The 13,560-nt window shown below is 44.6% G+C and overlaps 1 protein-coding gene across 8 annotated transcripts in view; it reads right to left on the reverse strand.

Moving 5' to 3' along the window:
* The window catches only part of UBR3 (ubiquitin protein ligase E3 component n-recognin 3), a 533,613-nt gene that overhangs the window by 281,883 nt on the left and 238,170 nt on the right, over nt 1-13,560 (reverse strand). For all 8 annotated transcript variants that reach the window (XM_033944451.1, XM_033944455.1, XM_033944453.1 and 5 more), the window contains exons 19-20: nt 13,462-13,558; nt 4,992-5,133 (exon numbers count right to left, since the gene is read on the reverse strand). In XM_033944451.1, coding sequence (XP_033800342.1) covers nt 4,992-5,133; nt 13,462-13,558 — 239 coding nt within the window. The remainder of the gene's footprint in view (nt 1-4,991; nt 5,134-13,461; nt 13,559-13,560) is intronic.

Raw genomic sequence — 13,560 nt, forward strand, 5'->3', positions numbered from 1 at the left:
GTAATACTCTCTGGCCAAAATGGCCATCCCATCTGGAGAAAACATCCAGACAATAGTGAGAAGTGAAAGTATGAACCGAGGACCAAGTAGAAGCTTTGCAAATTTCCTCAATAGGTGTAGATCTGAGGAAAGCTACTGAAGCTGCCATTGCTCTGACTTTATGGGCTGTGACTCTACTCTGTAGGTGTAATCCAGCCTGGGCATAGCAGAATGAGATACAAGCAGCCATTCAGTTGGAGATGGTACGCTTAGAGATTGGATGTCCCAACTTGTTTGGATAGAAGCAGACAAAAAGTTGAGGAGCAGTTCTGTGTGGTTTGGTGCGTTCCAAAAAGAAGGTCAAAGCACGTTTACAGTCCAGAGTATGAAGAGCTGATTCTCCAGGAAGAGAATGAGGCTTTGGAAAGAATACTGGAAGAACAATGGAATGGTTGAGATGAAATTCTGAAACCATTTTAGGTAGGAATTTAGGATAAGTACGGAGAACCACCTTGTCATGATGGAACACAGTGAAAGGTGGATCAGCGACTAAAGCTTGCAGTTCACTGACTCTTCGAGCAGAAGTGAATTCAATGAGAAACACCACTTTCCAAGTGCGATACTTCAGATGAGCCATAGACATTGGTTCAACTGAGCAAGAACAACATTGAGGTCCCAAACCACTGGAGGCGGTTTGAGAGGAGGTTTGACATTGAAAAGTCCTTTCATGAATCTGGAAACCGCCGAATGAGCAGAGAGGGGTTTCACTTCAATAGGCTGATGGAAAGCAGTAATTGCACTGAGATGGACTCGGATCGATATAGACTTGAGGCCAGAGGCAGATAAGCACAAAAGGTAATCTAAAACAGAAGATAGGGAGGAATGTTGAGGCTCCTTATTGTAGGAAAAACACCACGTAGAAAATCTTGTCCATTTTTGGTGATAGCATTGTCTAATGGTAGGCTTCCTAGAAGCCTCTAAAATGTCTCTTACAGGTTGAGAAAAATGAAGAGGAGTTATGTTGACAGGTACCAAGCTGTAAGGTGTAGAGACTGTAGGTTGGGATGAAGCAGAGATCCCTGACTCTGTGTAAGCAGAGATGGAAAAACTAGTAGAAGAAATGGCTCCCTGCTGCTGAGTTGAAGTAGAAGGGAGTACCAAGGTTGTCTCGGCCACCGAGGAGCAATCGGAATCATGGTGGCATGATCGTTCTTCAACTTGACAAGAATCTTGATAATGAGAGGGAATGGAGGGAATGCGTACAGGAAGAGATTCATCCATTCCAGAACAAAAGCATCTGCCTCGAGGCGATGAGGAGAATATATCCTGGAGCAGAACTGAGGCAGTTTGTGGTTGTGGGGAGCTACAAAGAGATCTATCTGAGGCGTTCCCCACTGTGAAAAAATGTGATGAAGAGGCGAGGAATGGAGTGTCCATTCGTGAGGTTGCAGAAGATGACTCAAGTTGTCCACCAAGCAATTTTTCGCCCCTTGGATGTAGACAGCTTTGAGGAAGGTGTTGTGACGGATTGCCCAGTCCCAAACCTTCAGAGCTTCTTGAGAAAGGGAGGAAGATCCCATCCCTTCCTGTTTGTTGACATAGTACATGGCGACTTGGTTGTCTGTCCGAATGAGGGCCACCTGGTTGTGAAGAAGATGTCGAAAAGCTTTGAGAGCCTTGAAGATCGCTCTGAGTTCCAACAGATTGATGTGACACTGACGATCCGTACTGGTCCAGTAGCCTTGAGTAGGGACTCCATCGAGATGAGCGCCCCAAGCGAAAGTCAAGGAATCTGTTACGAGGACCTTCTGATGGGGGGGCATTTGAAACAGCAAGCCTCTGGAGAAATTGGAAGAGAGCATCCACCAGCGGAGAGACTGTCTCAATGGCGGAGTGACTGCAATGTGTCAAGAAAGTGGGTCACAAACCTGCGTCCACTGAGATGACAGGGTCTACTGAAATGAGGAATTCTGAGGTGAAGTCTGTCAAAGGAATCACGTGTACTGTGGAGGCCATGTGACCAAGTAGCACCATCATGTTTCTCGCTGAGATAGAAGAGCGGGAAGACACTGTATGACAGAGTTGAAGGAGAGGTTCCAGACATGATTGCGGAAGGAATGCTCTGAGTTGGATAGTGTCCAGAACAGCTCCTATGAATTGTAGATTCTGAGAGGGTTGAAGTTGTGATTTGGGAAAGTTGATTTCGAATCCCAAACTTTGTAGGAACCACATAGTCCTTTGGGTCGCTACAATAACCCCCTGAGATGTTGAATCTTTGATGAGCCAGTCTAGGTAGGGAAATACCTGAAGACCATGGTTCCTTAGAGCTGCTGCTACCACTACCAGGCACTACCAGTGGTGAACACTCTGGGAGACGAGGCCAGGCAAAAGGGCAGCACTTTGTATTGATAATGTAGATTCCCCAACCGAAATCTGAGATATTGCTGGGAGGCCGGATGAATAGGAATATGAGTATAAGCCTCCTTGAGATCCAGAGAACATAACCAGTTGTTCTGATCGAGAAGGGGATAAAGGGATGCCAGGGACAACATTGGAAATTTTTCCTTGACTAAAAATTTGTTGAGAGCCCTGAGATCCAGAACGGGTCGCAGATCGCCAGTCTTCTTCGGAAAAAGGAAGTAACAGGAGTAAAACCCCCTGTTCTGCTGTTCCAAAGGAACTGGTTTGATGGCACGGAGACAAAGCAGAGTTTGAGCTTCCTGAAGAAGGCAGGTCTGGGATGGACTGGAAGGACACTCTCTTGGAAGAAGGTCTGGTGGAACCTGAGTGAAATGAAGAGAGTATCCTTTCTTGATGATTGACAGCACCCAGAGGTCGGAAGTGATGGTCTCCCATCAGTGGTAAAAATGATGTCGATGGTACGAAGCCAGGCTAGGCGGCGCATTACTACAGAACAAGCAGTTGCCCTGGCGGACAACTCAAAGGCATCATAAGAAGACTGAAGTAGATGTAATCTGAGTTGTGATAGAGTAGCTTTGACCTCTTGAAATTCGAAGTGCTTTTGAGTATCTAGATAACTGATAAATTTAGGAAGAAGATCAATGAGGAACTTGAAATAAGTGACAAAATGGACATTGTAATTAAGGACTTTAGAGGACATCATGGCATTTTGGTAGAGGCGACTTCCAAATTTGTCCATAGTTTTCCCTTCCCTTCCAGGAGGAATGGTAGCATAGACCTTTGAAGGATGGGACCTTTTCAAGGAGGACTCCACAAGTAAGGATTGGTGAGACAACTGCGAATTCTCAAATCCTTTGCAATGTAGAGTTTTATACCTGGAGTCCAACTTGCCTGGAACAGCAGGAATTGCATAAGGAGTCTCCAGGCATCGCTTGAGACAAAAGCTTGTGAAGAGGAAGCTTAAGTGACTCTGCAGGAGGTTGAGGAACATGCATGAGTTCGAGGTACTCCTTAGAGTATTTAGAACCAGCATCCAATTGAAGGTCAAGGTCAGCAGCCATCTGACGATGAAAAGAAGAGAAAGATAGCTGATCCGCAAATGCCTTGCCTCGAGAAGGACTCGGCAGGAAAATAGGCATCAAAAGAGAAAGGAGACTTGGACGAAGCAATAGAAACCGCTGAGGCCTCGAGGTCTGGAAGCGGGGATCTCGATCGAGGAGTCGGTGGTCTAGTAGAGCTGGAAGGCGTAGATCGAAGCTTAGTGGAAGAAGGACGCTCTTTGGAAGAAGAGGTATGCCTGGAAGTATGACTCGAGGAAGGCCTCGATCGTCGGTGAGAGTGGTGCTTGGAAGCAGATCTCGAAGATCGAGGAGACTTCGCCCCAGAGATGGAAGCAGATGTTGCTACCAATGAATGGATAGGGCTAGAAGCTGTGGATTGAAACTCAGAAGGCTTGATGGAGGAACCTCGAGGCACTCCCAAAGACTGCTCCTTGTATGGAGTGTGAGGATTCCTGTCGAGGCACTTGCAAAGAATCTGCTCCAGATACTTGGGTCCACCTTGAGGATTAGCATCCAAGAAAAGGATTTGGGTGTCATCGTAGACAATACGATGAAACCTTCCACCAAGGGGGCATAAACACCTTCATTCTTTTATTGGTTATGCCTCTCTTTATATAGCCCAGCATCCTTCTGGCAGCAGCCACCGCCTTGTCGTACTATTTTTTTGCCTTTAGATCTTGGGACACTATCGCCCCAAGGTTCCTCTCCCCATCTGTGCATATCAACCTCTCAATTCCCAGCATATATGGCTCCTTCCGATTATTAATCCCCAAATGCATTTCTTTGTATTGAATTTTAGTTTCCAGATATTAGACCATTCCTCTAACTTTTGTAGATCATTTTTTCCACTCCCTCCTCGGTGTCTACTCTGTTACAAATCTTGGTATCATCCGCAAAAAGGCAAACTTTTCCTTCTAACCCTTCAGCAATGTCACTCAAACATATTGAACAGGATCGGCCCCAGCACCGAACCCTGAGGGACTCCACTACTCACCTTTCCTTGCTCAAAACAAGCAGAAGAAATCTATTCAGACCTTTGAATTCTATGTATTTGCTAATTCACTTGTTAGTTCAGTTAGAAAAGATGCACAAACTTTAATACACAGCCTAGAAACAAGAATTTCATCAAAAATTTAGACAATGCTTATGTGTTGAATATAATGTAGCTAAGCAGAGTAGCATAGACGTTCAAAGCAATACTTGGGTTACCTTCTGATGACTGATTTCAGCAGCATGGAGGTCTCCTACCATGGCTATCAATATGAGAATTGATGGCGTATAAAGAGAAGCTGGATTATGAACCCATCTGCTCTGAGACTAGGACATATTGGGAAAGCTCTGGGCTAACGTAATATTTGGCCAAGAGGTTTTTCTGCTGTAGTGCTTTTATGGCAGAGCCTGAACATTTTCAGCTACAAATTATTTAATAACAAAAAAAAAAAACCCAACAAAACACCGCACAACTCCTCATAAGAAATCAGATCAATTCATTAACACACAAATAATTCACAATAAACTATACAACTTTACCTTGTAAAGCAGGGTGAATAGCACAATATGTAATGTTTTACAGTGTAATAGGTTCATGAGCCCTTTATAACTCGGGTGGAGTGGTGTCCGTTTTTTGTAGGGGGGCCATGGATTACCAGAGAATTTTCCAGCCTGCTTTAAACTGTTGAAACACAAAATAAAGAAAGATTAAACAGCATACATGCTAACTTTTGCATTTTGTTTTGTTTACTTAAAAATACTATTCTCTCCGAATAAAGTCTGCCCATTTTTCTGAAATATAATTTAAACAAAACAAATGGTGAAAGGATATAGAGGATGGCTCATGAAATCTTTCCAGCCCCTCTTTGCCCATTTGTGCACACATGACTTGTCTGTAACTTGGAAAGAAAAGGGAGGAGGGGTCATTTCTTTCCCTTCAAGTGTTGCTAAAATCTGGCCTTTTCTTCCACGCGCTCGTCACCTCTCACCTGGATTATTGCAACTTATTTCTCACAGGTTTTCTGCTAAATCAACTCTCTCCCCTTGAATTTGTTCAGAATTCTGCTGAACGTCTCGTATTCCACCAGTGTAATTATGCTCATGTTACCACTCTCTTCAAGTCGCTTCATTGGCTCCTTTGTCCATTTCCACATACTGTACAGTTCAAATTCCTCTTATTGACCTACAAGTATATTCATTCTGCAGTTGTGCTGATTCCAATCGATTCACCGATTCGTTTTGTAAAAAAAATCAGCCTGGCCAATTCAATAACCAACCCTCCTCCCCGTCTCCTAAAGCAGGAGCAGCAGCACTGCCTCTTGCTGGCCGTCCATTGCCGCTCCTGCTTTAGGGGCGAGGGGGTGGGACAATCAGGAAGGAACGGGTGGGGACGGGGGTGGAGTCCAGGCAGGTTTCAGAGCGAAAGGGAAGGTGCAGCGTCGACTGTCAGTTGAACGAGGGCAGCCACAGGAGGGAGTGTGAGCCGTGTGCCGAGAGCTAGAGGTGCGCACACTGGAAGTAAGAGCCGGGCGACACTAAGAGGTGGCGGCGCGAGCAGGGTGCCGCTGAGAGCTGGAGTCGCGAGCCGGGTGCCACTGAGAGCTGGAGGGGTGCACATTCCTGGAGAAGAACAGCGAGGGGGACCGGCTGACCCAAACCGTTGCCATGATGTAAGGGGGGGAACATGAAGGCCTTCAAGGGCGGGGGAACATGCAGGTCTTCAAGGGGGGGAGTAACATGCAGGCCTTCAAGGGGGGGAGTAACATGCAGGCCTTCTGGGGGGTAACTAACTAAACTAAACTAAACCTTAGGTTTGTATACCGCATCTTCTCCAAGGTCATAGAGCTCGGCACGGTTTACAGGACTAAGATAAAATGGAACTCCAAAGGATGGTTGTGGGTTGAGAGTAACGGAGAAAAAGGGGGTTTTGGGTAACAGAGAGGGGGGAGGTGTTACATTTTAGAGAAAAGCCAAGTTTTCAGATGTTTTCAGAAAAGTTGTAAGGAGCTCGAATTTCGGAGAGGGGATGTAAGGTTGTTCCAGAGCTCGGTGATTCTAAAGGGGAGGGATGTCCCTAGTTTTCCAGCATGGGATATACCTTTTGTTGAAGAGAAGGATAGTTTTAATTTTTGGGAGGATTTGGTGGAAGTAGGATTAGAGGAATTCCAAGATAGTGGAATAACGGGAGGAATAATGCCATGAAGGATCTTGAAAGTTAGGCAGGCACATTTGAAGTGGACCCTGGAGATTATTGGAAGCCAGTGAATCTTGGACAGAAGTGTGAGACGTGATCAAATTTACTTTTTGCGAAAATAAGCTTAGCTGCAGCATTCTGAATCCGCTGGAGTCTGAGGAGGCTTTTCTTAGTTAGACTTAAGTAAATAGAGTTGCAATAGTCTAATCTGGAGAGGATGATGGATTGAACAAGGACGGCAAAGTGTTTTTGATGGAAACAGGATCTCACTTTCCTCAGCATATGAAGGCTAAAGAAGCATTTTTTTTACCAGGGAGTGGAAGTGGTCATTGAAGGATAGTGAGGAATCCACGATGATGCCCAGAACTTTGCTTGAGAACTCAAGTTGTAGTGAGGGGCTGGAGGACAGTGGAATGGAGGTGGGTAAATGGTCTAATCCAAAGTAGTTTTGTTTTGGACTCGTTTAATTTCATTTGAACAGTGAGGGCCCAGGTTTGGAGGTTCGAAATACATGAGGATATGTTCTCGGAGAGGTTAGTGAGGTTAGAGTCGGTCTCGAGGAGGACAAGAATGTCATCAGCATAAGTGTAAAGTGTTTCAAGGGGGGATAGATGGAGGAGTTTTAGAGAGGACATATAGATATTGAAAAGAATAGGAGATAGAGGTGAACCTTGTGGGACTCCACATGTTGGTTTCCAAGGGGAGGATGAGGTGCCGTTCATGTAAACGGTGTAAGAACGGGAACGTAAGAATTTTGAGAACCAGTCTAGAACTGTGGAGTTGATGCCTATCTTGGAGAGTTGGAAAACTAGAATATCGTGATGGACAACGTCAAAAGCCGCAGAAAGGTCAAATTGTAGAAGAACAGCGAACTTATTACGAAAATGAAGTTGTTGAACCTTAGAGATTAGTGAGGCAAATAGGGATTCAGTGCTGAAATTGGGTCTGAATCCATATTGGTAAGGAAGGAGAATAGAGAATCTTTCTAAATAGGATGAAAGTTGGGAAGATATGATAGACTCTAGCATCTTGGTTAGGAGAGGGATATTTGCTATTGGACGATAGCTGGAAGGAGTGGAGGGGTCAAGATCAGATTTTTTCAGTAGTGGGGTCAAAGCGATCTGTCCTATTTCAGAAGAGAATAGGCCCGACAAAAGAGCAGAGTTTATAAGTTTGGTGAGAGATGTGATGGCCTGAGTGGGAATTTTCTCAAATAGGTAGGAGGGGAATGGGTCCAAGGTACAGTTGCAAGTTTTTAATTTGAGGCAGAGTTTAGAGACCTGCGATTCGGATACGAGCTGAAAGGCAGTCCAAGATCTGTCAGCTGGGATGGGGTTGGAGATAGGTAGTGTAGGGATGGAATCGGTGGGTGCCAGGGAGTTGTAGGAGATTGTACGCAGGAAGGAGCGTCTTAGAGAAATAACCTTTTCATTGAAGAATTTTGCTAGAACATCAGCTGACGGAGAAGAGGGGAGCGGGGTGGAGTCGTTTTTAGAGGTTAAGGAGCGCCAGATGTTAAACAATGCACTATTCTGGTTGTTGGATCTGGAGATCTTGTCTCCATAGTAGTTCTTCCTAGCTTGCAGGCCTTCTGGGGGGTAATATGCAGGCCTTCGGGGGGAACATGTAGGCCTTCGGGGAGGGCCAGGCTTTTGGAGGGGGACATCCAGGCATGTGTGCAGCAGGAAAGAAGTGAAGGTAGTCCTAGAGAAGTATAATAGAGGCAGAGTGAAAAATCCAGAGTGGATTTCTTCTACAGTAGCACACAACTATAGGAAAATAACCCTACTGTCTAGAATGTCTCACCTATTCCACTGGAACAACATTTACAAACAATAGTTAAATAAGCATAGATGATAAATAATTTTCTAATCATATAAAGAAAGCATAATGTAAAATAAAGTCAGTTAAATAAATGTTGTATAACTGCTTTGACTGGACTTTTCAAAAATGTTACCCTTTTTTTGAAGATGCTTTTGAGTAACAGGAAAACAGGACATGTGTAAAGCCTAAAAATGTGTACGAAGAGACAGCATTGTTTTGAAATAACCAACTCTAGCAATCAAAGAGCAGGCACATTTCTACTCCTCTTTGGTGGTGGAGGAGGGGAAGACCACCCAAGGGAATGCAGAACCCAATTAGCAAATAAATTGTTCAGAAATGAAGGTAATGCAATATTCATGCTAGCAGGCAATACATCATTCATTTTGACTGCTCACTTCAAAAATATTAACAGAATAATTGAGGTGAAAAGCTAATGTCAGCAAAATTTCAAAAATGCAGATCATGACACAAAGAATACCCTTTTTCCAAAGATTTCAAGTTTAAATATTTCTCCACAAATACTTAGGGACCGATTTATCAGGGTTTTTTTCACTAATTCCATGTCCATGGAAGGAATGTGCAATAAACAAAGTCTAGTAATACCTAAATGTTAGAGGCTTAATTATGTTTTCATATAAATTTTTGTATTCATATCACCAGCCACAGAATTATGATGAACTATGGTTATGTTTCACTGTGAAAGCTTTTCACAAATGGAAAGATCCTTCAAAATTTTGTGCCTACAGTACCTGGAACAATTTGTGTCTATTTAAAATTTATATACTGTATATACTCAAATATAAGTCGATCCGAATATAAGTTGAGACCCCCATTTCCTCCAGCCAACCCCCCCCCAAAAAAAGGAGGAAAAATGGTTGACTCGAATATAAGTCAGGCAGCTTAATATTCAAGTATCCTGCCCTGTCAGGCTCTGCACCCAACCCCCTCCCTGCCAGGCTCTGCACCCAGCCCCATTCCCTCCCAGACTCTGTACCCTGTCCCCCCTCCCTGTCCCATCCTCGTACCTCCTCTGCCGATCCCTGGTGGTCCAGAGGTGCAGCAGGCAGGAGCACGCTTGCCCCGCTCCTAACCCGGTCAGTGGTAGCTGCTGCGAGATTGGGTTTCTTCAGCCGCTGAGCAGCACCGAGCAGGAGCGCACTTTGGTGCTGCTGCTCGGTGCTGAGTGGCTTCTTGACTGACAGGTGCTCTCTGAGGACAGCAGGTATATATTCTCATATGCAGGTGATGTCATCCATGGATCCCAGTACAGACACCTACTGAGTGTACCGTCACTTTAAATTTTAAGACAGTGATGGTGCCTTCCAACTCAACTTCAGCTCGAGGGATCTGCACTTCAGTATCAAAGCTAAGAAGCCAGCTAGGCAAAATGGGCGGACTGTGATAATATATACCTGCTGTGTTCAAAGAACACCTGTTAAAGGTAAGTACCTTTGCTTTCTCTGAGGATAAGCAGAAATAATATTCTCATATGTGGGACTCCAAAGCTGCCAGAATCATGACTCTTGAAGAGGTTTAACATTGAATATACGTGAGCCTGGCAAAACTCATGAGCACTGGAAGAAAAGTTAGTGCTCAGCAAGTAAACAGATTCTGTAGAACTACTTGCCCAAACCGACTGTCTCTTCTGCTCTAATCAGCAGTGGGAAGTGAAGGTATGGATCGAGGACCAAGTGACTGCTTTATAAATGGTCTCAACAGAAGTAGAGCAATAGTAGAATACTGAAGCAGCCAGAGCTCTTACATTATAAGATATAATATGGCCCTGCAGCATCGACCTAGCCTGAGTATATGCACAGGAGATACAGTCTGCTAGCCAACTGGAGATGGATCTCTTGGTCACAGCAACTCAAGTCTGATAGGATCGAAAGCCACAAAAAGTTGGGAAGAAGTTCTATGAGGTTTAGTCTGATCCAAGTAGTATGATAAAGCACGTTTGCAGTCTAAAGTGTGGAGAGCTGTTTCACCTGTTTGAGAATGTAGTTTCAGAAAGAAGACAAGTAGAACTACTGACTGAAATTCCAAGAGAACCTTTGGAAAGAATTTTGGATGCGTCCGAAGGACTACACTGTCATGGTAGAATCTGGTATAGGGTGGATCTGATACAAGTGCTTGCAGCTTATTCACCCAGCATGCAGACATAAGGGCAATGAGAAAAACCACTTTTCAAGTGAGATGTTTGAGAGAGCAAGTCATGAGTGGTTCAAAGGGAAATTTCATAAGAGTAGAGAGTACTACATTGAGATCCCAGGCTACAGGCAGAGTCTTGATAGGTGATTTAGTTTGGTAAAGTCCTTTCATGAATCTGGATACCAAGGGATGAACACAGAAAGTAGCTTCTTATCCAGCGAGGAGTGAAACACATTGATGGCACAAACATGAACTCTAACCAATTTAGTCTTTAGGCCTGAGATAGTCCTGAATGGAAGGAAGTGGACATGCGACAGATTCAAGAGAATGGAGGTCACACCGGACAGCGAATCAAGTCCATTTGAAATGGTAACAGTTTTGTATGGATGCTTCAATGATGTTCGAGACTGGAGCAGAAAGTGTGTAGGTATTCTGCACTGGGTGAGAGATACCATGCTACGAGTGTCAATGAGCGAAGGTTGGAATGTAGAAGGCACTGCCTTCATTCTGTGCAGTATTGGAAACAGTTGCAATTTGTAATGTTCCCGAGTTGAAAGCTGTAGAAGAGAGAACCATGACTGACATGGGCAGCAGAGCACATGGAGGATCATGGTGCCCTATTCCTGGTGAAGTTTGAGTACAGTTTTCCCGATGAGACATTGGAGGGAACGCATTTAGGAATCTGTTCCCCCAGTTGATGAGAAAGGCATCCGACTCCAGGCAACTGGGAACATACAGTCTGGAGCAGAAGTTTGTTGTTGTGGGGGGAATCAAAGAGATTTACAGTATGTCCGGGATCCCTCACTTGGAGAAAATCTGATGCAGGATGGACATACTGAGATATCACTTGTGGGGCTGAAGGACTCTGTTGAGTTTGTCTGCCAACACATTTTCCTTCCCTACCAAGTAAACTGTTCCAAGGAGGATGCCTTGAGAAGCTGCCCAAGTCCAAATCTGGATCACTTCCATTGAGAGAGGTGAGATCCTGGTCAGACACATGGTGATCTGATTATCGGTTCAGATGAGGACTATTTGCACAGTGAAAGTACCGGTACCAGTCGTTGAGCCGAAGTTACAGAAGCAGCAACAGTACCAAGGTAGAATACCAAGGTAGAAGGTAGCATCGGTACAAAGTCTCTATGAATGCAAGCAGGGAAGGACTGGTACAGAGCAGAATTTGATGCTATATAATCTGTATCGGTAATGAGGAAATAAAAATAGAGGCATGGAGACCAAATTCATTGTGATCTCATGCAGCACCCCCCGCATATGGTGGGAAATTGTACCAGTACTAAGGGTTGAGAAACTGGTACCGTAGGTGCCATAGGGTGTTGAAGCATTAGGAATCCCAAGGGGACGTATGTGTTAGAAATGACACCCTGATTCAATGAACAATGGCATCGATGATAGGCATGCATTGACTTGATGCCGAAAATGCCCATGATGATGGTGATGATAGTGATGAAACTGTCGATGCTCACCGGTACTGGAGGGAATCGTTACAACCCGGAAGATCAATTTGTGAAAGGAGGCACCGGTACTGTATGCTAGTCAGCTGGTACCATAGGTGCAGCAGGGTATCGAAGTGTCTGTAACCCCAAGAAGAGGCACGCTTCTGAAATGACAGCCTGTAATGGCATCAAGAGGTGGCATGCTTCAAGAGACTCAATGTGAAATATGCTTGTTACACTGATGATCAATGTCAAAGATCGATGATCGATGTAACGGTACCGCTAGGACTCAGTATCACAAAAAAGTCCAAGTTGCTGGGTGCCTGACCCCAGGTCTAATATCTTCTTATAGAAATAAAATGTAGGAACAAAAAAAGAATAAAATATTTGGATAGGCATTGTATTCTTCTTCTTGTTCTTTAGGGTTTGTTTTTTTTTTAAGCCCTGGAAGATCGGGAAGAGATCCAGCAGGAAAGAGAAAGCAGCATAGGTTGAGTGAAAAGAAGGCCGAAAAGCCATCGACAACGCTGGTTGGGACAAAGGCTTCAAAAACCCCCACAGGCCCCAATAGTGAAAATTAAGACATTTAATTAAAATTTGAAAGGATTTAAAAGAAAAAACAACTAAAAAAAATTGAGCGAAATAATGATGTGATGTGGGAAGGCAAACTCGACTAGACGAAGTCCAGATATGTCATCTACACTCCACAGAAAACGAAAACCTGACGAACTTGCGAGTCAGCATCGTGTGGAAAGGCATGCGCACATGCGCAGAGAGGGCAGTCTTAAAGCTTTCTAAAGCTTAAAGTGACAGTACACTTTGACACTGTCCATATCGGGCTCCATGGATGACGTCACCCACATGTGAGAATATGCTGCCTGCTTGTCCTGGGATAAGCATCCTCACAGCATTCTGGAGTGTTTTATCAAAAGACACTGAACAAGAATGATAAAGGAGTCTGGCTGTAGTCCCATATCAGTCCTCTGATCTTCAGGAACATTAAAACATAATAGGACAAGATATACAGTAATCTCCCACAAACTCACGGTTCGGCCCCAGTCGTTCGCGGGTTTTTTCATCCGCCTCTTCTGCGACCCAGGACCCCGCTGTGCATATCCTCCGGCCCCCTGATCTGCTCTGCCTGACCAGCAATTCCGGCCTGGGTCGAAGACGCAAGCGCCACTGCCCATGTCAGCACTCACAGCGGCCGCTGCCACCCCTGCAGGTCTTTTGAAGTTTGTGGGTGCTCCTGGAACATAACCCCTGCGAACTTCAGGGGTATACTGTACATTTCTGGGCTAGCATTGGATCTTCTCTGCCTTTTCTCTACAAGTGTTTAAATAAAATCTTGATAACAGCACAGATATCTAACAATACTGAATGTGACACTTACATAGCAGTATATCTGTCCATTGCAGACTGCACATCTCTGCGGTAAACTGTTCGGAGAATTACCATTACAGGATCAAATTCTTTATCCCAGACTTCAGCT

This window comes from Geotrypetes seraphini, chromosome 5 (genome assembly GCF_902459505.1).
Source record: "Geotrypetes seraphini chromosome 5, aGeoSer1.1, whole genome shotgun sequence".
Classification (NCBI taxonomy): Eukaryota; Metazoa; Chordata; class Amphibia; order Gymnophiona; family Dermophiidae; genus Geotrypetes; species Geotrypetes seraphini.